The 23,545-nt window shown below is 46.6% G+C and overlaps 1 protein-coding gene and 1 long non-coding RNA gene across 4 annotated transcripts in view; both read right to left on the bottom strand.

Annotated features, from left to right (window-relative positions):
- Positions 1 to 5,220, bottom strand: part of GLDC (glycine decarboxylase) — an 89,722-nt gene extending 84,502 nt beyond the window's left edge. Inside the window, exons 1-2 of the mRNA XM_067553075.1 lie at positions 4,898 to 5,220; positions 4,394 to 4,472 (exon numbers count right to left, since the gene is read on the bottom strand). Coding sequence (XP_067409176.1) covers positions 4,394 to 4,472; positions 4,898 to 5,167 — 349 coding nt within the window. The 5' untranslated portion in view covers positions 5,168 to 5,220. The remainder of the gene's footprint in view (positions 1 to 4,393; positions 4,473 to 4,897) is intronic.
- A 404-nt stretch (positions 5,221 to 5,624) lies between these two features.
- LOC137156354 (uncharacterized) overlaps positions 5,625 to 23,545 on the bottom strand; it is a 53,692-nt gene continuing 35,771 nt past the window's right edge. For 2 of the 3 annotated variants that reach the window (XR_010920741.1, XR_010920743.1), the window contains exons 2-3: positions 9,551 to 9,689; positions 5,625 to 6,006 (exon numbers count right to left, since the gene is read on the bottom strand). This is a non-coding gene — a long non-coding RNA (uncharacterized lncRNA). Of the gene's footprint in view, positions 6,007 to 9,550; positions 9,690 to 20,417; positions 20,769 to 23,545 lie in introns of those variants that run through there. The other variant, XR_010920742.1, reaches the window with a different exon arrangement.

The raw sequence follows: 23,545 nt of genomic DNA on the forward strand, positions 1-23,545 counted from the left end.
GTATACTATACTAGAAAAAACTCTCCTAGCATTGATGTATCTTATAATGGCAAAGCTGTGCTTTTACCTGACCAGCTTATTCCACCACCCTGAAGCGAAAAAAGCAATAATTGAGAAAGTGAAGCTTTGTTGATATAACTGCATCACCAGAGGCATCTGCCAGCATAGTTATGTTGGTTAGAGAGGGGAAGGGGATCACACCTCTTAACACCCCTGACATTGCTATTCTTGCAAAAGTCTATAGTACAGACATGATCTATGGAATTTAGAACTTATAGTTCTCACTTCTAGAGCAGTTTCACTGATGGTAACAACTGTGGAAGCTATAATGCAGACAAGTCTTCTGCATCTTTGCAATTACCACATCTAACCATGGCTTGAAATAATGTACTTCAAATTAACTACAAGTGCCCAAAGCCACACACCCTCCCTCCAGAGCCATACCACCTCATATATCATTGGGAGATCATCTTTATTACTGCATCAGTTATGCTTAGCTAATATCAAGGCCTTCTTTACAGAGGAACATTTTATCAGCTATACATGTATAAACTCCTGTGTTAACACTCTTATTGCAGGATGAATGGTTTTTATTCAGTTTAGTTTAAATCCTTTGCTAAGTAATGTAAACTAGATGTAAAGCAATACCCACAATAGAATAAGTGTTCACATAGTCTGAATATAAGCCAATATAATTATACCACCACCCAAATCTTAGTCTGAAAAAAAAAATTCCCACATAGATGAGGCCCAAAAAGGTATACCACAACCAGAAGCTTAAATAAGGCAGAAGTTGAAGGCACTCAATTCTCGCTTCCTTTGGGCGAGTGGATTTTTGAGATGTGCATCCAACCCAAACTTTGACTTCAGTGGGACTTGAGCGCATGCTTCAGTGCTTTCCTGAACTGATACCTATTCTCTGGAGTAAAAACATTCTATGTATATTTTTAAAAAGCCATTACACAAAAAGACTATTGACCTATTCCAAACAGCCACATTAGGAAAGAGTTAGCTATTTAAAATTACCGTTGAACTAAAGGACTAGTAAAAATTGCTTGCCCCACTGCCACATAAGATGTGAAAATTCTGTGTACATTTTGTGAATTGTTGGGAAAGGGAAAATGATTGGGAGGTTTTGTTTTTTTTTTTTGTTTTTTTTTTAAAAAAAGAGTTCATCTAACATATTTTAAATTACATTTAATTCTCAAACAAATGACTTTCCACACATATCCTATACATTAAAGGGAAATAATAACATACATACACACCACATTTCTATAAAAAGTTCCACAGGATAGCTGGAAAGACAGCCTTCCCTACACTGGCTCATTAGCTAGGAGGCAAGATTGATCTAGCTGTTCTGTGTACAAGATGTTTAGTACAAAGTTACACAATTTTAGACAGAGCTTTTTAATAGATGTTTAAACAAATATAGTCTTCTACCACCAATACAAAGGAAGATATGAAATAGAAAAACCTGCTTGCCACATTTCAAAAGTATACAGATTCTCATACTGCCCAATCATAACAGAAGTTAGGGGATGAGGGGGAGTAGGAGGAAAAAATGGCAATGCAAAAATGGGAAAAGCTATTTCTGAATCCCATGTGGGGATTGGATCAAAATAGTAATTCAAACAAGGGGAAATAAGAAAAACATAGAAGACATAAATGAAAGTTTTGTGCTCTAATGAACTGGAGAATATATACAAATATATTTCAAGGAGATGGGATTAACTGAGGAAAAGAATGGCAACTTTAACATGGGTCTTTTGCAGAACTCCTCAAATTTAGATTTTCAATTAACATAGTAGGTACTCTTTCCTCCAAATCACATTTTATTGTTTCCTCATCATCATAGAAGGAAACTGTCAGTACACTTGGGTACAAAGTGCCATGCAACATCATCTACTACTACACAGGCTTTTTTGATACGTAAACATGTTGACGTGGCAAATGTACAAATTTGTTACTCACATGTTTAAACCACACAATTAGAACAAGGAATAAATTGTACAATCTTAGTCCCCTTCTGCCTCCCAGGTGGACCTCTGGAGTGCTGGAAATTTCCAGTTCACAAGTACAAACCTAAACTAAATCAGAATTGTCGAGGTTTTTAAGGGTCACTGTTTAACAGAAAGTAGTACGCAATCATCAATTGTATTCCTCTAAAGTTTACTTTTCAAGAATCTGTTTTTTAATATACTAGAAAAGATAAAATAGGGTAACAACTGAACCAGTCTCAAGTTAACCAAACAAGATGTTAGCAAAGGAGGTCTTATGAAGAAAATATTTCCAGCCGTTATTTGCCTGCCTCAGACAGCAAATAGTTATGATAGAACATCAATAATTCATTCTAGTGACTGGAGATCCATTATAAATTAATTATACAAATTAGCATGTGAGCACATTATAGAAAAGATAAAATGTATTTTGTTTGTAAATAATTTAACATAGTTGTCAAAATAAACTATCACTTATAATTTTTCAGTAAATGTAGTGTTGCATATTCAGTAAGTCTTAGCGGATGCTGTAATGAAGTTTTCTATTACGATTAAATCTTTGAGAAGTGGGGAGAAACTGCTTTGTATGTGAGTTATTTTAAGAAGTGTGCATTAATGAGGTTCTACTTCAGTTCCTTTACAGGTTTAAAATTATCTGACAAGTTTGAGAACACAAGTTACAAATATGCTTTGACTTTTAATAAAGAAGAGATATTCCAATCCTAGAATATACTGACTAGGCTATGTCACCATTAAGGAGATATTAAATTATCCTTACTTATGCAAATCATGAAGATAGTGAGGAGGAGTTTAAAATCATCCACTCTTTTTGAGAGGTGGGAAAAGTTATTTAAAAATAAAATACAACATTGCATCAAAGAGCTTTATATAAAATATTTGAAATAATAAAGACATTTTTCATTATATTGTGTTACTTCAGTCTAGAAGCAGTCTTTTCAGGCTATAGTTCTCCTAGCTGTTCATTCTGGCTGCTGCTGCTTTTCTGTGATGTCATCTCAAACTAACCAGATTGAACTGGCCAGAAAACTTACAGAAGCTGCAGGGCCTAAAGTTTACACTCAAATTACAATTTGCTGATTAGCAGTATTAAAAGGGAGCAAGAGGAATCAAAATCATTTTCCTACTTGCTAATATTTTAAACACAATATAAGCTAAAAGATGATGATATTGATGTAGTGATTTTCAGGATGATAGGCTCTTTAAGCTTTCAAAATTCAGTGCAAATGTTTAGCCAAGCAGACTTTAAAACGTTTTTGGCACCAGTGTGTTTTCCAGGAAGATGTTCGTAAATATTTATTATGGTCTTTATGTACTACTGTAATTGTATATTTTTAAAATGTTCCCTCAAATTGAAGATTTGAGAACTCCTTAGTTGTAAGGAATTGAAATCTACAAATTCCCCCAGCACACTAGCAGCACATGTCATAACTCAAAGCTTACTGAATTATACTAGTGCCCATTAGTACTGTTATAGTTGAGATTCAGGCTACTATTAAAAGTAACCTCTATATCCAAGTTAAATACCATTTCAGGTGACTAATTCAACTAGAAAAAACTTCTGCTGTGTTGAAATATTACAAACAGGTTTTCATCAAGAAGAGTTCTGCATTTACAAAATTATAAAAAGAGCACATTTTGTTTCACATGCTATGCTGAATTTCTGTTCCAGTTTTTAAAATTGCACGTTATCACCCTAGTGTGTGGATCAATTTCCAGAAAAATCAGACTAAACTTCAAAATATCAGCATTAGTTTATCTATAGTACAGAAGCTTCCAAGTCTGTTTTTGGTATTTTATTTAAAGACGCAAATTCTGAACAACAGGCCTCCAAAAGTGTCACTCAGCATAAAAATACTTACTGAAATAATAGGAGATAACAATTTTAGAGATGCAGTTTGCCAATAACCGGTGCTAGGGTGACTCAGAGTTATGAAAAGCCATTTTCAATCCATAACACAGTGCTTTCAGAGCATGCCAAGGTTTACTGTGCTTCAGTTAACTCAAAACACATCTGCAGATAGTCTCATGCTGCCATAAAAGTTTTCATATTTGTTTTAAATGTAAAAACAACAGGTAATTTTATGCAGCCAACCTACTGTTACAACTAGGCACAACATCACAAATTGAAGACCAATACTGGTATGATTGTTCTTGCTTGTTATTACATTTTACTTCAAATGAGTGAGTTTTTTGTTACAGTTTTTACACAATTTTAGTCATAAAACTAATTACAGGGATCAAGGAAAGCAAACTGTCTAATCTTCTGCTGAGCTATTTTAATACTGATTAATTAGACCAGAAGCAACAAGGGCAAGGAGGGAGAGATTTTACACAAAGCTCCTACTGGGCTCCAAGATGAAATGGTCACTTACAAATATGGTCATCCATCTTCAGGGGCCTTCTCAGGCGGATGCTGGCAGGAATGGTTTTATCAATCAGCTCATCGATACTCTGAAAACATAAGACATTCATGAAAGCATCATGAGTTACCCAGCAAATTACAGCTTTATGTTTGATAGCCTGTCTGACACACACACAAAACTCTTCCCTTTACAGACTCCCATTAAATCTCTAGTGGGACCTTTGTTGAGATCCATTTCGTAATCAGCCGGGTCTTCTCGACTTTACACTTATTGCTGTTGTGCACCTAACTCAGGAATTTCCCTTAGGATGCAGGGTGAGGCAGAGGGGGGAGGATCCGACGGTGAAGTGGTTTGAGTGGGATGTAAAGACGCACAACGGGGTAGGGGAGAGGAGCGGGAGAGGGAAACACCGGGGCACCAGGCTGAGGCACACCGGCGCTGAGGGGTGGGAGAGAGATGGGGCAGAGTGGGGAGCACAGGGGGCACTGCGGGGATGAGCCCACGCGGACTTACCGCCAGACCCACAGTTTGCAGCATCTCCCGCTTCTCTTTGTCCCCGGGCCCGATATGCCGCTCAGAGAAGTCATCGTGCCTGGGCAGGAGCTGCTCGATGTATCGGGAGGATCCCGAGGCGGCGGCCCTGTTGGCCCCGGCCGCGCTCTGCTGCCCCCGCCATCCCCATTTGCCCGGCTGTTTCCTCCCCGCCAGGGCGCCCCCGAGAGGCAGGTGCTGAACGGCCCCCCGGCCCACGAGCCGCCCCCACCACAGGGCACAGGTCTGCATGCTGCCGCCGCGTCCGGCCAACGTCCCCCACCCTCTCCGCACCTGCTGGCCGGGCGCTTTGTGGGGAGGCCCGGAGGCGCCCACACCCCCAGAGCCCCGCGCCAATGGCAGACCGAGGGGTGGGGCTGCCTGGCCCCGCCCCGCACAACCCCGCCCCCCGGGGCCACCTGCCGCTGCGCCCGATGCCACCGAGAGGGCAAGGTCCCTTTTCAACCCCTGCCCCTTCCCCAGTTCATCCCATCCCCCTCTCCCGTCCTCCCCACGCCCAGTCCACCCCCTTCAACCATCTCCCTCCCCAGACTCCGTCGTCCCCAACCGCAGTCAACACCCAGCTCTCCCCTCACCATCCTCAGCCCCCCCATCTCACCCACCCCATCGCTCCCGACCGCCTATGTTCCATCCCTATCGACCCCTGTCCCCTGTAACTTCCCCCCTACCCCTGCATTTAGGGTCCCCATCTCTACTGTCTTTCCTCGTCTAGTTCCTCAGTTCAGGCTCTTATTGGACTCTTTCTAGCTCTCCATTCCGCCTTCCACCCCGTTCATCCCCCACTTACACAGCCCCTCATTCGCCGTTCCTCTACTTTAAGCCCTCACCCTTCAGCTCCTTTTCTTCTCATGTTCCCACTGCCCCTCATCTAGATCTGGCTATCCCAGCCCCCGTTCCCCTGCTCCCTCCCTCACAAGCAACTCAAAAGTTTCAGGTCTATTCAATAATCGTATTGGCCTGACAAGGCTCCAAAATATTGGCAAGCCTAACATATCAAGCGTCTGTTACCATTTACACAATATCCTCTTCTTGTAAACACATCACAATGCCAAAGTATTCTAACTTCAGATCTGAAAGAGGAGGAAATAGTGGTTGAAGATTAACAGTAACAACGTCCTATTTCTATAGCAGTTTTTGTTCCTCTCCTCCCCACCCCAAACTATTAAGAATATAAGGCTACTGTATTTGATTTACAGCCAGCAACTTTGATGGGAAGTAGCAGGCAAGGTTTATATAAGTGCAAAATACAATTACTGTTCAGCTTCAGTTCTGTTCAAGTACTAGCCTCTGAAGAATAGGATTTTTTTCTTAAAGTGCTGGGTTTTTTTTTTTCATAGTAGTGAAATAATATCAGCCATAAATACAATACTTTTATCTGAAAATCCTCATTGTCTAAATTCAGGTAATGTTTGGCTATTTAGGTGTCCATTATTAGAATATCTGGCTGCTTACCAAGAAATTAAAAAAGAGTTATCCCAGACACTCCAACATCCATCTGTATGAACCACCCCTTCCCCTGAAAAAACTACTTTTCTCTAAACCCCTTATAATCTGAAGAAATTCTGACCCCTTTTCATTTAAGAAGATGAAATTCTGCTGTATTTGTAAACTGTATCTTTTCCAATTCTGTTTGTAGGCATGGTACAGATTTTGACAATTCTTTTTTTAAAGTATACTTATCAGAATTGCTAGTTATTTTTTTTAACATAAAAAGGTAGTTAGGTTATACAATTTTGTATGGGTTTGATGATTAGCATTAGAGCTGCTGGCATGTAACCAGTTGTAGGAGGAAACAGGAGTAAAGGGGAAAGATAAAAGAAATTCACTGTAAATTAAATGCCTATTGTCAGATTCTCAACTGTTATAAATGAGCATAACTCCACTGAAGTCAAAAGCTTTTACATCAGCTGAGAAGCTAGCCCTTTGTCTCTAATTTCATTTTCTATCTGTGAGGAAACCCTTAGTTTTAATTTTTATTTCATCTAGTAATTGGGTTTCCCCTCCTCATCCTCACTGCAGAAAACAGCAGTAAGCTTTAATGTAAGTAAACTGGAATATGGACATTGATTTGTTTCACCAGCATAAGGAAGCAGTTAAATCTTTGATGTCAGCACTCTGCAGGTCGTTTGCCAGCATATCTTTCAAAGATGCTCCCAGAATACAGCATTCCATGATATCCCTAATATCATCATAAATGGCAAGATAGGAAAACTAGTGATTCTCCTTCTTTAGGCAAAATAATCAGCCTTCTACTTCATGCAACCCCTTTATTATGGTGGTGCAGTGGACTGACTTATCTAGGATACGCATCAGCCTGTTGTGCACTGGGAATTGCAGAGCTGCTTAGAGTGGGAGTTGGAATGGTGAATTCATGTAAATTTCCTATTAGGGATCCACTACATGCTTGTAGTAACTCCTCTAGATGGGCCACAGTGGATAGCATATTTGCTCCTTCAACTTTCCTGGACATCTAGATGCATGGGAAGATTCTAAAGAGTTCCTTAAATTGGTCTGCCCAACAATCAGAGCTGAAAGGACTCATTCAAACCCATATGTCTCCATCTATTTATATCAATCTGCAAACTCCATTTTATTTTTGGGAGGGCCATTTTAACTGTAAAACTGTTCTTCACCATAGCTCTGCAACATACATAATGAGCTGAAATAGAGGGTCAGGATAAATTCTTGCATTTAGCAAAGGGCTAACAAGGGAGGGTCATTAAACCTTGATAACCTTCTTTTCAAATGGAAAGACGAAGAGCTGTCTACTGCCCAGGGAAACCTGCTCTACCAGGTGGGCTGATGACCAACCAACAGATCATCTGTGTTGTGGAAAAGAATCACACAGCTACATTTTAGAGTTGGATCGGGTGCAGCTTTAATTGTGACACACACACACAATCAAATAACCATAGCTATGGGAAATACTATAGCCATGGGAAAAACCCAAGTGGCTACAGAGAAGTCAAGCAGCTTGTCTGGACACTGGGCAAATGTACTTCACCTGGTTACCAGAAACAAAAGACTTATATAGGGGTTGCTTAGGTTCATTTACATGTTGATTGTATAGTGGAATTTGATTAAGAGTTTATACTTAACAGGAAAGACAATTATATGTACAATGGGGTACGCCAGATGTTTTCACAGGAAAGACCAAAGAGCCATTTGATTATACAATGTGGTTTTCAGGTACCCTGGCTATCACCCGAAGATGGGTGGCTACACAATACATGTTAAAATACTAATTTGTATGGAGTAACTTCCTATGGGGCCAGGAAGACAGGGGTGCACGTACTGATACTTATCAGAACAGGAGATGTCTGTTCACAAACTTTAAAGGGCCTAAGGCTTCCAACAGAGAATTAACATTTAGAATGTGATCTCAGAGACATCCTGTGGGATTTTAGCATCTTTATCTTAGTTTCAGTTGGGGCATCCTGTTAATGGTTCAACCTGGGGCTTCTATTTCAGTTTCAGGCTACAACTTCAGGCCAGGCCTTCTATGATCAATTTCAGGCCAGGCATTCTATTAATCAATTCTATGATTAATTCTTTGACTCCACATCTGATAGGGTGCTTTGATCATTTGATGGGGGTTTGAGGCTGACCAGGGAAGTCACTTGACAGACAGGACTGGAAGTTATAAAAGGACAAGGTCTGCTGAGTAGCTCTCTCACTGACCAGAACAAGAAGGCAAGACTGAGCAGTAGGAAGGAATGAGGGAGGGGAAAGGATAGGATGGGCTGGGATGCAGCAGAATCCTGGACTGAACAGATACTGACCAATTCCCAAAGGACTCTTGGTGTGGTGAGGAAACTGAGGCAGGTATTTGCATGCAAATTTTGTTTCCCCTCTCTCCCCATTGATCTGTGTATCTCTTGCGTTGTCTATGAGTAAAGTGAGATTGGTTTGGAATTCCTTTTTCGAAGTCTGTGTTCTTGCAATAGTCTGCAAAAGTCAGGAGTCCCTGAAGAGTTATGCTAAAAACCAGGGTACCCAGAGTAAACCAGATGAAGCTCTGTTGTGACTGTGCGTGAACAACTAGGGCACTTGGGGGGGGGATCAGCACTGGTGCTGGGAACCTAGAGCAGTTGAACCACATGATACCATTCCCTGGAAGTTGTAACAGACAATCTATGCCCTAGAAGTATGTCCAAATGGCCAGAGACTGGCTGAAGTCTGCTGAGAAATGGTGATGGGAGCTCAGACGCATGCTGGATCCAGGATGTGGATCCAAGCACAGCAACCTGCTCCAGCCGAGGGAGCTTGACCAGGTCTATAACAGTACGGTTTGGTTGTTGATTTGTTCTTTAAAGGGATTTATAATGCTTACTATACTTCATTACAATCGGTTAGCTCTCTTTCATAATTGTCACCCAGAGAGATGCTTTGGAACAGCCCACTCTTCCCCACATACATCTCTTTTTTCCTTCATTGTCCAACCAGCTTAGTAGGCCAAGTTCACTGCTGGCTTAGTAGATGCCAACCGTGAATTTAATTCCATGTGTTCTCTTTTGTACCTATAACTCTTTTTTATAATTCAATTGTATTGATTTTTAAATTAGTAATACTAAATGAAGTGGCTATACAATGTATTATTTGCTGAGCACTTACCATATGCTTGGAACTGTTCAGATAGATAAACAGTCCTTCGTCCAAGATGCTTATTAAACTAGCTGCATCAGTGAAAACATTTCATGGTGTACCAGTACACATCAGAGGTAGTAGACTCAGAATCTTGTAGAGGTCGTTACTGAAAGAGTTAATGGAAGACATGTGTTTCAAGGATGGATTTAAAGGAACCAGGGTGGATAAAAATCAATGATTTAAAAAAATAAAAGAAAAGAAAAGAAATTTTTTTTATTTAAATCAGATTTTTTAAAAATCATCAATACTACATTTCTCTCTCATTTAAAAATTAACAGTTTCAATTAAGTCTCATCACAAACATGCTAAACCTACACTTATAGTCTCATAAAAATGAATTAATGGCTCTAGTCTGTCCAGCCTAACTATCAGCTCTTCCTTCCTGAAAATTCTGGGTTTTCATTTTCTGTTTCAGTTTCTGTTTCTCAGCAGACTAAAGTCACGTGTGCAAAGAAAGACACAGGCTGGATGGGATTGTTGTTGTTCTGTGCTTATGTGGTGGTGGAGCTGGGCCAAGCAAGGCAGAGGAGTTAGTTAAGACATTGTCTTAAAGACAGAGAGACAAAGGATGGAGGCAGAATAGAAAGGAACAGTGGAGTGGACTGGAAAGAAAAAGGGAAGACATTATTCAGTAAACACACAGCTTCCTATATTCCCCCACACTTTTGCCACAGAAAAACTGTCATGGCTTCTGGGCATAAGAGAGACCCTATCTGGGAATATTTTGAAGAAATTCCTTCCCAGGATAAAAAAGGAAAACGTGTCAAGTGTAAGCCGTGCAAGAAGGAGATGCAGGGCCTAGTTGCTAGAATGAACTATCATAATGAAAACTTGCTTATTGGGAGAAAATGATGTGGATGAAGATGTCTGAAGAACAATGTGGATCAACTGTTAGTAACTTAAATAATTCACTTTGCAATGCATCATTCTTCAAGACTCTCTTTATGCCTTTTAGTATAAGTGTGATTTAACAAGTAAATTCTCAAGATATTTGCTATGTTGGATGTTGCTAGAAAAATAAGTTTAGCTTAGCTAATCCTTATGGCTTGTTTAATTAGTTAACTAGGCTTAGAATCTATCACCCAAGTATATGGTACAGAAAGCTGCAGTAAGAGAAATCTAGAGTTGCCAGCTGCTACTGGGTATCATTTTCTTATTTTATATTACATATGTAGCAAGGCGCTGTGGCCTTTATAGGAGACTGGGCCCCAGGACAAGTTGCAACCCCCCTTCTGGGCAGATCAACCCCTTTGCTGGGCAGAACAAGGGAGAAAAGGGGCGGAGCCAGGACAGGAGAGGCCAGTATAAAAGGCTGGCCTAGCCTCTCAGTCAGGGGGAAGCTGCTGCTGCTGGAGACAGATGTGTCTTCCCTGTGGCTGTGGTTTGGGCCTGACCCAGGCCCTGCTACTGTGCGGAGCAACCACCCCACTGACTGGAGCTTTCAAGGTCTGTGAGGGCCGCTGGGCCCTAGTGACTGGAGAGGGCTGCCAGACCCTAGTAGCTGGGAGCAGTTACCTGAGACCGTTGGGTGGGAGAAACCCCCTAAGGCCAGCCCTGACCAGGAGGAGCTGCCCGATGTCGGGGATCCACAAGAGCGGACAGGATCCTGGAGGACCCCCAGGATCCTGAGACCTGAACGAGCTGCCCTCTGCTGATGACCCTGAGGAGTTCCCAGACCTGCTGCTGGTCGACGGTGAGGGACTGGTGGGACTCCTGCTCGCTGTCTACCCCAGTGACCCAGAGGGAGACACCTGGATGCAGGTACCTGGGGACTGAGTGGGAGGAAGTAGCCCAGGGATAGCTCAGTAGAGAGTGGCTGAGGCAGTTGCCAAACAAGTCAGTGTGTTGCTGCTGGATTCCCGCTGACAGACAGGGCCTTAGGCTGGGATACAGTTGAGTCGGGTGGGCCTGCATCCCCCACCCCAGGAGTGCTTGGCTCCTCTGAACCCATCTGACAGAGGATACCAAGTTTACCAGCCCCGCTCTGCTCGAGGGCCGGGGGCACCAGACTGCTTAACAGCTCTGCCTGTTGGAAGGCCAGGGCTATAGATTCCTTATCAGCCCTGTCCTACATGAGAGCCAGAGGCCTACAGACTGAGGGAAGCCTGCCCCACCGGGGGCTGGAGCTAAAGACTTGTAATCGGCACTGCTTATTCCCCTTAACCAAGGCGCAGTGACCTTCCTTGGAGCCTGGGCCGAGCAAGGGTCGCGACGCCCCGGCTGCACCGTGCCACCAGCCTACACGTGGTGGAGAATGCTGGCAGTCACCCCCTGATGAAAGGGGGACTGCCCACTCAGACAATCCATTGGCTGTGAGACGCCGGTGACAGGCGGGGCCATGGATTTTGACAAATTTACAAAGTGGTGGGCCGACTATCAACAACAACAGCACGCGGCCCAGCTACAGCAGCAACAACAGTTGCTCCAAGCGCTGGGTGCGCAGCAACACCAATTGATACAGGACCTGGGGGCCCAGCAGCAGGAGCTGCAGCGGCAATATATGCAGCAGCTGTGAGTCTTGCTGCCTGGATCGGCAGGGCGGACGAACCCCAGCAGGTCAGGCCTACACCCATGGTTGTGGATCACCCGGCCCCGCCGGACCCAGGAGCCAGGCCACAGTTGGCCCCATGTCCGGACAGCCTATGGACCACCTGGAGCCTGGGGTGCACCAAACCCAGACCGGAAGGACCAGTCCCAGGAGACCCCAGGGAGTGTGGGTCCATGCTGTCCTTGCAGCCAGATGGGATACCTTCAATGTCAATGCCTGACAATGGGTACACCTTCAGCCTGGTCTATGCCGGGGAGGCATGAGCCCGGGGCCTGACTATCCCGAAAGCCATGATCACCATCAGCATAGTGGGGAGACCCTTGGAGACCCTGGTCAACTCAGGGTGTGGCCAAACCCTTATTCTGAGGGGGCTGGTCCCCAAGGATGGATGGGTCATGGGCAAGTCGGCCTTTGATGCATCCATGGGGATCTGAAGTTCTATCCCTGTTCTATCTATTCCCTGTCCCCCTGACCATTGGAATGGCCACCCGGGTGCTCCCAGTAGGGCTGGCACCTTGTTTACCATACCCCGTCATTTTAGGCCGGGACTGGCCAGACTTCGTGGGGGTGCTCTAAGGAGTACATCACCGAGGAGCCCCGGGGGAGGTGACCCAAGATGAGGGGGCCCCAGGTGGCCCCGAATCTCGCCCCAACGAGGAAAGTCTGGATCCCAATGAGGATCGCCCCGATGATGCAGGGCTGCAGGAGGGAGAGACCCCTCCGGCACCCATGGACCCTCCCATCCTGGGGGAGCCAGGGGATGATTTCTGTTGGGATCAGCGGGAAGACCCCACCCTTAGCTACGCCTACGACCAGCTGGCCGCCATAGACGGGGTGGTGACTGACCGCCAACGGGCTGCCCAGTGACCACGGTTTGAGCTATGCCATGACCGGCTATACCGAGTAAAATGAGACCCCTGGACCAGGGCCCCTTGTGCCCAGTTGGTAGTGCCCCCGACCCATCAAAGAGCTGTCCTGAAGCTGGCCCATGACAGTCCGGATGTGGACCATCTGGGCCTCGACAAGATGCTGGCCCGCATCCTGGCACGCTTCTACTGGCCCGGTGTACACCACGAAGTTCGGGAGAATTGCACCTCCTGCCCGGAGTGCCAGATGGCAGCCCCAGCCAGTGTTCCGTGACACTGCTTCCCCTAGTTGAGGTTCCCTTCGAGAGAGTGGCCATAGACCTGGTGGGACCTCTGGAGTGAAGTGTAGCCGGGTATCGCTACCTCCTTGTCCTGATGGATTACACCACCTGCTTCCCAGAGGCCATCCCCCTTAAGAACGCTATGGCTCGGACTGTTGTGGGCGAATTGGTTAAGGTCTCTGCAAGGGTAGGTTTACCCCAAGAACTCCTCACGGACCAGGGAACTAATTTTACCTCCCGACTGCTTCGGGAGGTCTGCGACATCCTCAGGATCCGGAAGCTCCAGACCTCAATTTACCACCCCCAGACCGACGGGTTGGTTGAGTGGTTCAACCGGACCCTAAAAAACATGCTTCGGAAGTTCCCCCCTGAGGATCTGCGGAGGTGGGACCAGTTGATCCCGTACGGCCAGGAGCAGGGGTGGGAAGTACCCCAAGCCTCCACCCAGTTCTCCCCCTTTGAGCTATTGTACGGACGACAACCAAGGGGGATTCTGGAGCTTATGTGGGAGCCGTGGGAGCAAGCCCCCTCGCCAACCTGGGGGCAGCTACAGTATGTCCTGGAGCTGTGGGAACACCTTCAACAGGCAGAGACCCTGGCCCAGGAGAAGCTGCAACATGCCGAAGCCAACATGCCGGACATATAATCAGAGCACATGGACCTGCTCCTTTGGACCCGGTGACCAGATCCTGGTATTGCTACCCTCCACTAAGTCTAAGCTACTGGCCCGATGGCAAGGACTGTACGAGGGCATCCGTGAGGTCGGCCCTGTGAATTTCGAGATTCGACAGCCAGACTGGCGAAAGAAGAAGCAAGTCTGTCACATCAACCTTCTGAAACCCTGGTGTGAGCGGGAGGGTCTGATGATTAACCCTTATCCCTCAATCCAGACCTGGGCCTGTAGATCCCCAGGACGGAGGACCAAGGTGAACCCCAGATGGATCTCTCGGAGATTCAGAGGCAGCAAGTGAAGCACCTACTGGAGGCGTTCGCCATGACTTTTACCACATCCCCTGGGAAGACCACCTGGGTCTACCACACTATTGAAATGCGCCCCGGCAAGGTGGTATGTACCGGCACCAGATCTCTCCCCAGCCATCTACGGGTCATGGTGTAGGAAGAGGTCCAGGCTATGTTAAGACCCCATCGTACTGGTACTAAAACCGGATGGGTCATGCCGGTTTTGTATAGACTTCCGGAGAGTCAACTCCATCTCGAAGTTAGATGCCTACCCCATGCCACAAATCAACGAGTTGCTCGATTGACTTGGGGAGGCTCAGTACTTCACCATGCTCAACCTCAAAGGGGACTGGCAAATTCCCCAGGACGCCTGGTCAAGGGAAAAGACTGCGTTTGCAACCACGAGAGGGTTGTACCAATTTGTGAGGATGCCCTTCTGGCTCCACGGGTTCCCTGCAACCTTCCAGCGATTGATGGACCGGCTCCTTGGACCCCATGTAAGCTACGCCGCAGCCTATCTTGATGACGCGGTAGTGTACAGCTGCTATTGGAGTGATCACCTGAATGAGGTTGTGGCTGTCCTAAGGACACTGTGTGAGGCTGGGTTAACCACAAAGCCCCGAAAGTGCTGTATCGGGTGGCAGGAGACCACATACCTGGGGTACACACTAAGTCGGAGAACCTTACGACCCTTACGAGGAAGGGGCGCAGGCCAGGCCTGGAGACCAGGAGCTGGACTTAAGGGGTGTGTGTGTAGCAAGGCGCTCTGGTCTTCCTCTGAGCCTGGGCTCGAGGACAAGCTGCAACCCCCCTGCTGGGCAGATCAAGGCCCTGCAGGACGAATACCCCGGAAGAAAAGAGGCGGAGCCAGGACAGGAGAGGCCAGTATAAAAGGCCGGCCTAGCAGCTCAGTCAGGGGGAAGCTGCTGCTGGAGATAGACGTGTCTTCCCCGAGGCTGCGGCCTGGGCCTGACTCAGGCCCGGGCCTGACTCAGGCTCGGCTGCTGTGCGGAGCAACTGCCCCACCGACCGGACACTTCAAGGCCTGCCCGAGCCGCTGGACCCTAGCGACTGGACAGGGCTGCCGGGCCCTAGTAGCTGGGAGCAGTTACCTGTGACCGCTGGGTGGGAGAAACTCCCTGAGGCTGGCCCTGACCTGGAGGAGCTGCCCGACAACGGGGACCCACAAGAGCAGACAGAGCCTGGTGTGCCGGAGGACCCCCTGCGACCTGGACGAGCTGCCCTCCGCTGACGATCCTGAGGAGTTTCCGGACCTGTTGCCGGTCAACTGTGAGGGACTGGTGGGACTCCCGCTCGCTGTCTACCCCAGCGATCCAGAGGGAGATACCTGGATGCAGGACTGGGTGGGAGGAAGTAGGCCAGGGACAGCTGAGTAGAGTGGCTGAGGCAGTGGCCACTTTGCCACTGATAGGGCGCTATCCTGGGACACAATTGAGTCGGGTGGGCCTCCGTCCCCCTCCCTGCTTCCTTAATCACCCTGGGAGTGCTTGGCTCCTCTGAACCCACCTGCCAGAAGATACCAAGATTACCAGTCCTGCCCTACTCGAGAGCTGGGGGCACCAGACTGCTTACCAGCCCCGCCTGCTGGAAGGCATGGGCTATAGATTCCTTATCAGCCCTGCCCTATGTGACGGCCAGAGTGCTAGAGACTGAGGGAAGCCCGCCGGGCTGGGGCTAAAGACTTGTAATCTGCACTGCTTATTCCCCTTAACCAAGGCACTGTGGCCTTCTTTGGAGCTTGGGCCTGAGGAAGAGTCGCGAAGCCCCAGCTGGACCCTGCCACCAGCCTACAACATAATACATGCCCCTTATATTGGAACATCATGGCCACAGACCATAATGGCGATCGATGCCATAAATCTATTCCCTATTTTACTTCAGCATAACTCAGCTTTCCCAAGGGAACCCCATCCTATACTTTTTTTCTCAAAAAACAGAAATGCCAGTGAGTTCTATGGGGCTTAGTCCAAAATTAAGCGCACTGTAAGTGCAGTCAGCCTTTGCTTTTTTGGTCATTTGGAATCAGATCTGCATTCTTGCTGAAAAAAATGTAAATGATTAACTGAATAACAGATGAGAAGAACGACTATTCAAAATCATTTTTGAATTTTGTTTCAGGATTCCATTTAAGCATAAGAGACTTTGACTGTGACTATCTATCTGCAACAACTTCAGAATCATCCGTTCGTACTTTTAGCAGCAGTGCTGCAACTAAACGTATTTCAGACAACAAAATATCAGTAGCAAGCAAAAGATTTAAATCATCCAGTTAAACCACCACTATGGATGGGTTTGTAGTAAGGACCAGCAAATACCAACAAGACACCATGGATGAAAAGATTGCTCGGTTCATTTATGCCACAAATTCTCCTTTTTGCATTGTCAACAATAAACACTTAATTGACATAGTTGAGTCCCTAGGACTAGGCTACACTCCACCTGGTAGAGCAGACATTGGTGGAAGGTTGCTAGATGCACTGTATGAGAAGGAACTTAAACAGAGTGTGCAAGAAATACTGAGGGGAAACTTCCCAGTTTAAGTCTTGATGGGTGGAGCAATGTATACAATGATCCAGTAACATGTGCCTGTGTGACAAGAGAAGATAGGGGTTGCATGTCTTTCAGAAACAATAGATACATGGGGAAATGCTCACACAATAGAATATTTAAAAGAAATGGCATTGAAAGCTGTAATAAACTGTGAACAAAAATTCAACTGTCACGTGCACAGTATTGTCACAGACAATGCTGCAAATGTGGAAAAGATGAGAAGATACTTAGAAGAAGAAACAGAAGGATGCTCCTTAATAACATATTGCTGCAGTGCCCATTTAATGCATCTTTTAGCCAAAGACTTAAGTATGTCTTCTCCAGGAATAAAAGAAAATGTTGTTGAAGTCGCAAAATACTGCCAGAATAACCACTTTGCTTCAGCTTCACTGAAGAGAGCAGGAGGATCCAAACTAATTCTCCCTCAAGATATTCGATGGAATTCTGTGGTTGATTGAACAATTTATTAAGAACTGGCTTATTCTCCTAAAAATTTGTGAAGAAAACCATGATAAAATAGATGGAAGTATCTAATCTAAAGTATCTAACATTGGATTAAAGAGGAATGTAGAGGATATGCTCAGTATACTGACGCTTATATACTGAAGTCTATATCCACAGCCTTAAACTTCAGAGAAATTGTTGCTGCACTGCTGATGCTGTCGAAATTGGAAGGCACTTCAAAAGACAGTGAAGAAAGAAATACCTCACCAGGAAGTTAAACTGCAGGCAAGAAAGAAGCGAATGGATCAAGCACTAACTCCATCTCATTTTCTTGCAAACATTCTCAGCCCCAGATATAAAGATAAATGCCTAACTTCTGAAGAAGATGATGCTTCCATGGGATGGGCATCTCAGAATCACTCCTCAGTTATACCAGTCATTATAAATTTCAGGGCTGGAGCACAGCCATTTAAATAGTACATGTTTACTGATGATGCTTTGAACAAAGTCACTCCCCTGAATTGGTGGAAATCATTAGCCAGGCACCTTGAAACAGAGTTCCTTCAGTTGCTAAGCTAACTTTTCACAGCAGTAGCTTCCTCTGCAGGCACAGAGAGGATATTTTCATCGTTTGGTATTATTCACTCAAAGCTAAGAAATTGACTGGGAGTTGAAAACGCAAGAAAAGTCGTAGTTCTGTTTCAATCTATGAATAAAAATGACAGTGGAGGTAGGAAAGATGAGAGCTAGTTGTAGAAGTCTTAAGGACAGCATACGTTTAGTGTTGTGATGACTCGTCTGTTAGAGTTAATAGAATTTGAAAATGGGAAAAAAAGGGTTTAAGGACAGCCATCAGCCGGTAACGCAAGAGACTGCTGCAATTGCAAATGTGCAATATTTATGTAGCATTTAAGATTTAGTTTAATAAAATATAAGTGCTATTGTGTTTGTGTGTGTGATTTAGTTCTTACCATTCCTAATGTGCTGCTGCTGCATCTGCAGCTTGACACAGGTAATGAGTATTATGTACTACATATTTATGTACTCTTATGTACTGTTTTTTCAAGAGCTCCATCTCTTCTAAATTAATGTTACCTATAACTATAATGAGCAGTCACAAGACTTTATTTCCAATAATGAAAAACTACAGGGGATAAAATAAAGCGATAAGACACCTGAAAACCAATCTAAAATAACTCATTATTGAATGTAATTATAGGCTCTTACTTTATTTATTTTTTTTTTAAACAGAAATTGGTTATCATGAGACTGGTGCAATCTCTCAGAGCACCTGGGACATCTTGTCCCAGAGTTTCCTTGGATAGTGAGTTCACCCTCAAGTCTAACCTCTCTCTTCTCAGAGGCATTATCGGTAAGATATAATATCACTAAGATATGGCCATTAAGACAGAGGTTTGAGCCTTGACATCAGCCCAGTTGAACTAGTAACCTTCACAGAGGTTGAATGCTTAACATCAGAACAGTATGCTATAACTGCCTAAACCATAAGATCAGCCTAGCAAACTAGAAGTTGTGAGTAAATAACCTCCCAAAGACCTTTGTCTTGGCTTTACTGAACAAGATGGAGGTGCTGAACTAAAGACCTCACAGAAGCAGAGGTTGGGACTTCAGATCAGCAAAATACAGGTGAGCCAGTAACCTAAAACAAGTGTATTACTCACTAAGAACTTTGCAGTGAGTCTGAGTGAGGCCTGTGACTTGATATCAACATAGCAACCAAAAGTACTGAGCTCACATATGGCTTTGCATTGCCATCTCTTCAGCAAGCTACACATTCTGCTGCACTAAGCTCACAGAAGTCTGTTTTGTCATCACCTCAGCAAGTTAAGATGCTGAGCAGGGGTTAAAGTAACATGGAGTATGAAGGAGCAGCTCCCCATACTTTGCTAAAAGCAGATAGAGAATTTCCCCCTCCGTGCATTTTCTCTCTTGGGCATGGGGGACCTGACCTCCCCCTCCTTTGCTTCTTCATTTGTTGGTAATAATCAGGATTCATCAAGCAGGAGAAGCTGGTGCTTGGCTAAGGAGTTTATCAGATTACAACCTTTCCTGCTAGTAAATAGAACAGTACCAGTATCTGATAGGAGAAGAATTATTCAACCTGGTACTGTAACCCACAGGGGACTAAGTGTCAAAAGCAAAATAGCAGTAAATTTATTGATCAGTTATGGAGTATATAACTCTAATATTGCACTAGTCTGGCTGTGATGGTGTCTCCAGCACCTGCTCAGGGCCGGACCTAGACCAAATGGGGCTCCAGGTGAGGAGCGTCTTCGGCTCCCCCCACTCCCTCCATTTCTTAAACTTTGAATACCTTATTTTTTATTGCAGTTGTAGCCCATTTAATGACTTTGATGCACAATTTACATGCCTGATTTATCCCTGTCATATAAGTCAATAAATGTTATGATTTTTACCATATGTGCAGGACATGGGCAGAAAGCAGCCTCAAGCACCCTTAGCTCATCAAAGGGCTTAGTAAATGAAACTGGTTGAAACTAAAATAAACGTGATGTGTCCTCTTCAGACACAGTTTTGCTCCTATGGAAATAGCTAATATAGTCTGAATATCTGTAAAAAGGATAGAAAGTGCCTCACATTGAAAAATATGCAATTTCATTTCAAGTTACCCACGGGAAGGAACAGTTTCACTGAAGAAGACTCGGAAGAAGTGATGGTGAAAAATAAACAGTAAGGATTCAAATGGCTGTACATGCTCCACACTGGTTTGAATAATTTACTGGCATGTTTCCTAATTTCTGTGTCTCATCACAGCAGAAAAACAAGGTTACTTACCAGTAACTGTTGTTCTTCGAGATGTGTTGCTCATATCCATTCCAATGTAGGTGTGTGCGCGCCCCGTGCACAGATTCCCGGAACTTTTTTCCCTAGCAAGCCCCGCATGGCCAGCCTAGGCGCCCCCTGGAGTGCCGCGCTCATATCGCGGTATAAAGGGCGCTGCTGGCTCCGCGGGTCCCCAGTCCCTTCTTTCTGCCAACTCTGACAGTGGGGACGGGGGGTGGGTTTGGAATGGATATGAGCAACACATCTCGAAGAACAACAGTTACTGGTAAGTAACCTTGTTTTCTATCTTCGAGTGATTGCTCATATGCATTCCAATGTAGGTGATTGAGTAGCCATACCTTGGAGGAGGGTAGGAGTTATTGGTGACCTGCTCTTGACAGCACGGCTCTGCCGAACCCTGCATCTTCCCTCGCCTGTTCCACGATGGCGTAATGCGATGTGAATGTATGGACTGATGACCAGGTCGCTGCCCTGCAGATGTCCTGCAGGGGAACCCGCTCCAGAAAGGCTGCGGAAGAGGCCTGGGCCCTAGTGGAGTGTGCTCTCACCGCACCTGGGAGGGGTACCCCTGCCTGCTCATAGCATGCTTTAATGCAGGCAGTAATCCAATTGGAGATGCGCTGGGTGGAGACAGGTGAGCCCTTCATCCTATCCGCCACAGCTACGAAGAGCTGTGTCGACTTCCGGAAAGGTTTAGTCCTCTCGATGTAGAAGGCCAAGGCTCGCCTGACATCCAGCGAATGTCCTCTCCTTTCCTCCTCCAACCCATGGGGTTTTGGAAAGAACACAGGGAGGAAAATGTCCTGGTTACAGTGGAACTGAGACACCACCTTAGGCATAAAAGCCGGGTGAGGTCTCAGCCGAACCTTATCCTTATAAAACACTGTGTAGGGGGGCTCTGAGGTCAACGCCCTTAGTTCGGAGACCCTTCTGGCCGAGGTGATAGCCACCAGGAAGGCTACCTTCCATGATAAAAGGAGAAGGGAGCACGTGGCCAGGGGCTCAAAGGGGTGACCCATTAGCCCGTTGAGGACCAAGTTGAGGTCCCAGGGTGGCACCGGGTCCCGCACCTGAGGGAAAGTCCTCTCCACCCCTTTAAGGAACCTCACCGACATGGGGTGAGAGAATAGGGAGCGGCCCTCCATGGGTTGGTGGAAGGCCGAGATGGCCGCTAGGTGTACCCTGAGGGAGGCCAAAGCCAGGCCCTGCAGTTTAAGCTGCAGTAAGTACTCCAGGATAGCCTGTATAGGTGAGATGCTTGGGTGCAACCCTCTCGCTTCTGCCCACCCCGAAAACCTCCGCCACTTAGCTCTATACGTTACTTGCATGGACGACTTCCTGCTGCCCAGGAGGACCTGCTGAACCTGAATGGAACAGGCTCTCTCTCCCTCCGTCAGCCACAGAGTCTCCAGGCGGTGAGGTGGAGGGAGTCCAGGTCGGGGTGCAACAATCTCCCATTGTCCTGGGAGATCAGGTCGCATCGTCTGGGTAGCGGAATCGGTTCGGTGATAGAGAGGTCGAGCAGCATGCTGTACCATTGCTGTCTTGGCCACGCTGGGGCGATCAAGATGATGTTCGCCCTGTCCCTCTTGATTTTGAGGAGGACTTGGGGCAGGAGCGGGATGGGGGGGAATGCATACATTAAATCCCCTGTCCAGGGAACTAAGAAGGCATCGGACAGAGAGCCCGGCTCGTGACCCCTGAGCGAGCAAAACCTCAGGCATTTCCTGTTCCCCGCTGTAGCGAACAGGTCCAGACGGGGAGTACCCCACCGTTGGAAGATGAAAGCCACTATGTCCTGGTGTAAGGACCATTTGTGGCGGGGAGAAAAGGATCTGCTGAGGCGGTCTGCCTCGCTGTTTCGTACCCCCGGGAGGTGAGAGGCAGATAAATGAAACCCGTGCCTCACCGCGAAGTCCCATAGGCGAATAGCTTCCTGGCAGAGTGCCGAGGAGCATGCCCCTCCCTGCCTGTTCACATAGAACATGGCTGCCGTATTGTCTGTGAGGACTTGGACTACCCTGCCCCTCAGGAATTGGAGGAAGGCCTTGCAGGCCAATCGGACCGCTCTGAGCTCGCGTACGTTGATGTGCAGAGCTCTCTCCTCCGGTGACCACAGCCCTTGGGTGCCCTGGTCGTGAGAAATGTGGGCTCCCCATCCCCGATCGGATGCGTCTGTGATTAGCGTCACAGATGGGGTAAACTCTCTGAAGGGGACGCCCATCATCACTTCCCTCGGGTCCCTCCACCAATCGAGGGACGACAGCACCTGTGGGGGAACCAAGACCATTCTAGTTAGAGAATGCCTGTGCGGTAAGTACACCGAAGCCAACCACCTCTGGAGAGGTCTAAGCCTCAATCGTGCCAGTCTTACTACATATGTAGAAGCCGTCATATGTCCCAACAGCTGCAGGCAGTGCCTGGCTGTCGTCATGGGGGACAGGTGGAGATCAGATATGATGGCTGCCATCGCCTCAAACCTCGTTTGAGGGAAGAAGGCTCTGGCTTGTACCGCATCCAACCTGGCTCCAATAAACTCTATACATTGCACCGGAATGAGTGTGGACTTTTGCTCATTAACAAGCAACCCCAGTCTAGTGCACAATTCGCGTGTGAGGAGCAGACTATGTCTCACATGAGAACTCGACTTCCCCCGATCAACCAATCATCCAAGTAGGGGAAGATTTGAACACCGCTACGGCGCAGATGGGCTACCACCACGGCCATACATTTAGTAAAAACCCTAGGTGCTGAGGAGAGCCCAAAGGGTAGGGACCAAAATTGATAATGGCGTCCCGCTACCACAAACCTCAAAAACCGCCTATGGGCAGGCAATATTGAGATGTGGAAGTATGCATCCTTCAAGTCAAGGGCGGCATATCAATCCCCTGGGTCAAGGACCGGAATGATTGTGGCGAGAGAGACCATACGAAACTTAATACGCCTAATATACTTATTTAGGCGACGTAGGTCCAGAATGGGTCTAAGGCCTCCCTTCGCCTTGGGGATTAAGAAATATTTAGAATAAAATCCCCGGCCCTCTTCGGCCACTGGGACTTCCTCCACCGCCCCCAGCATGAGGAGTGACTCCATCTCCTGTACTAGGAGTTGAACCGAGGCCGGATCCCCAATGGGGGACAGCCTCGGAGGGGTGTTGGGGGGGAAGGCTGTGAGCTGGAGGGTGTACCCCTTGGCAATCACCTCCAGGACCCACCGGTCCGTAGTAATGGCTTCCCATTCTATAAGAAAAGGGCGAAGCCTATCTGCAAACAGCCGGTCAAGATCCCAGATAGAAGGAAGAGTACCACCCTCCTGCTCTGGGTCAAAAACGTTTATTAGAATTACCCCCTTTAGCAGGCCCCTGCTGGCCCCCGCAGAGGACCCCTGGCGGCCTCCTCTGCTGGGACCGCGGTAGCGCTCACGACCCCTCCTCTGCTGGGCGGGTCGAGGAGCCGGCCTGGGCGGG

The sequence above is a fragment of the Emydura macquarii genome, unplaced genomic scaffold (assembly GCF_026122565.2).
Source record: "Emydura macquarii macquarii isolate MOO-44397 ecotype Brisbane River unplaced genomic scaffold, CSIRO-AGI_Emac_v2 contig_1451, whole genome shotgun sequence".
NCBI lineage: Eukaryota > Metazoa > Chordata > Testudines > Chelidae > Emydura > Emydura macquarii.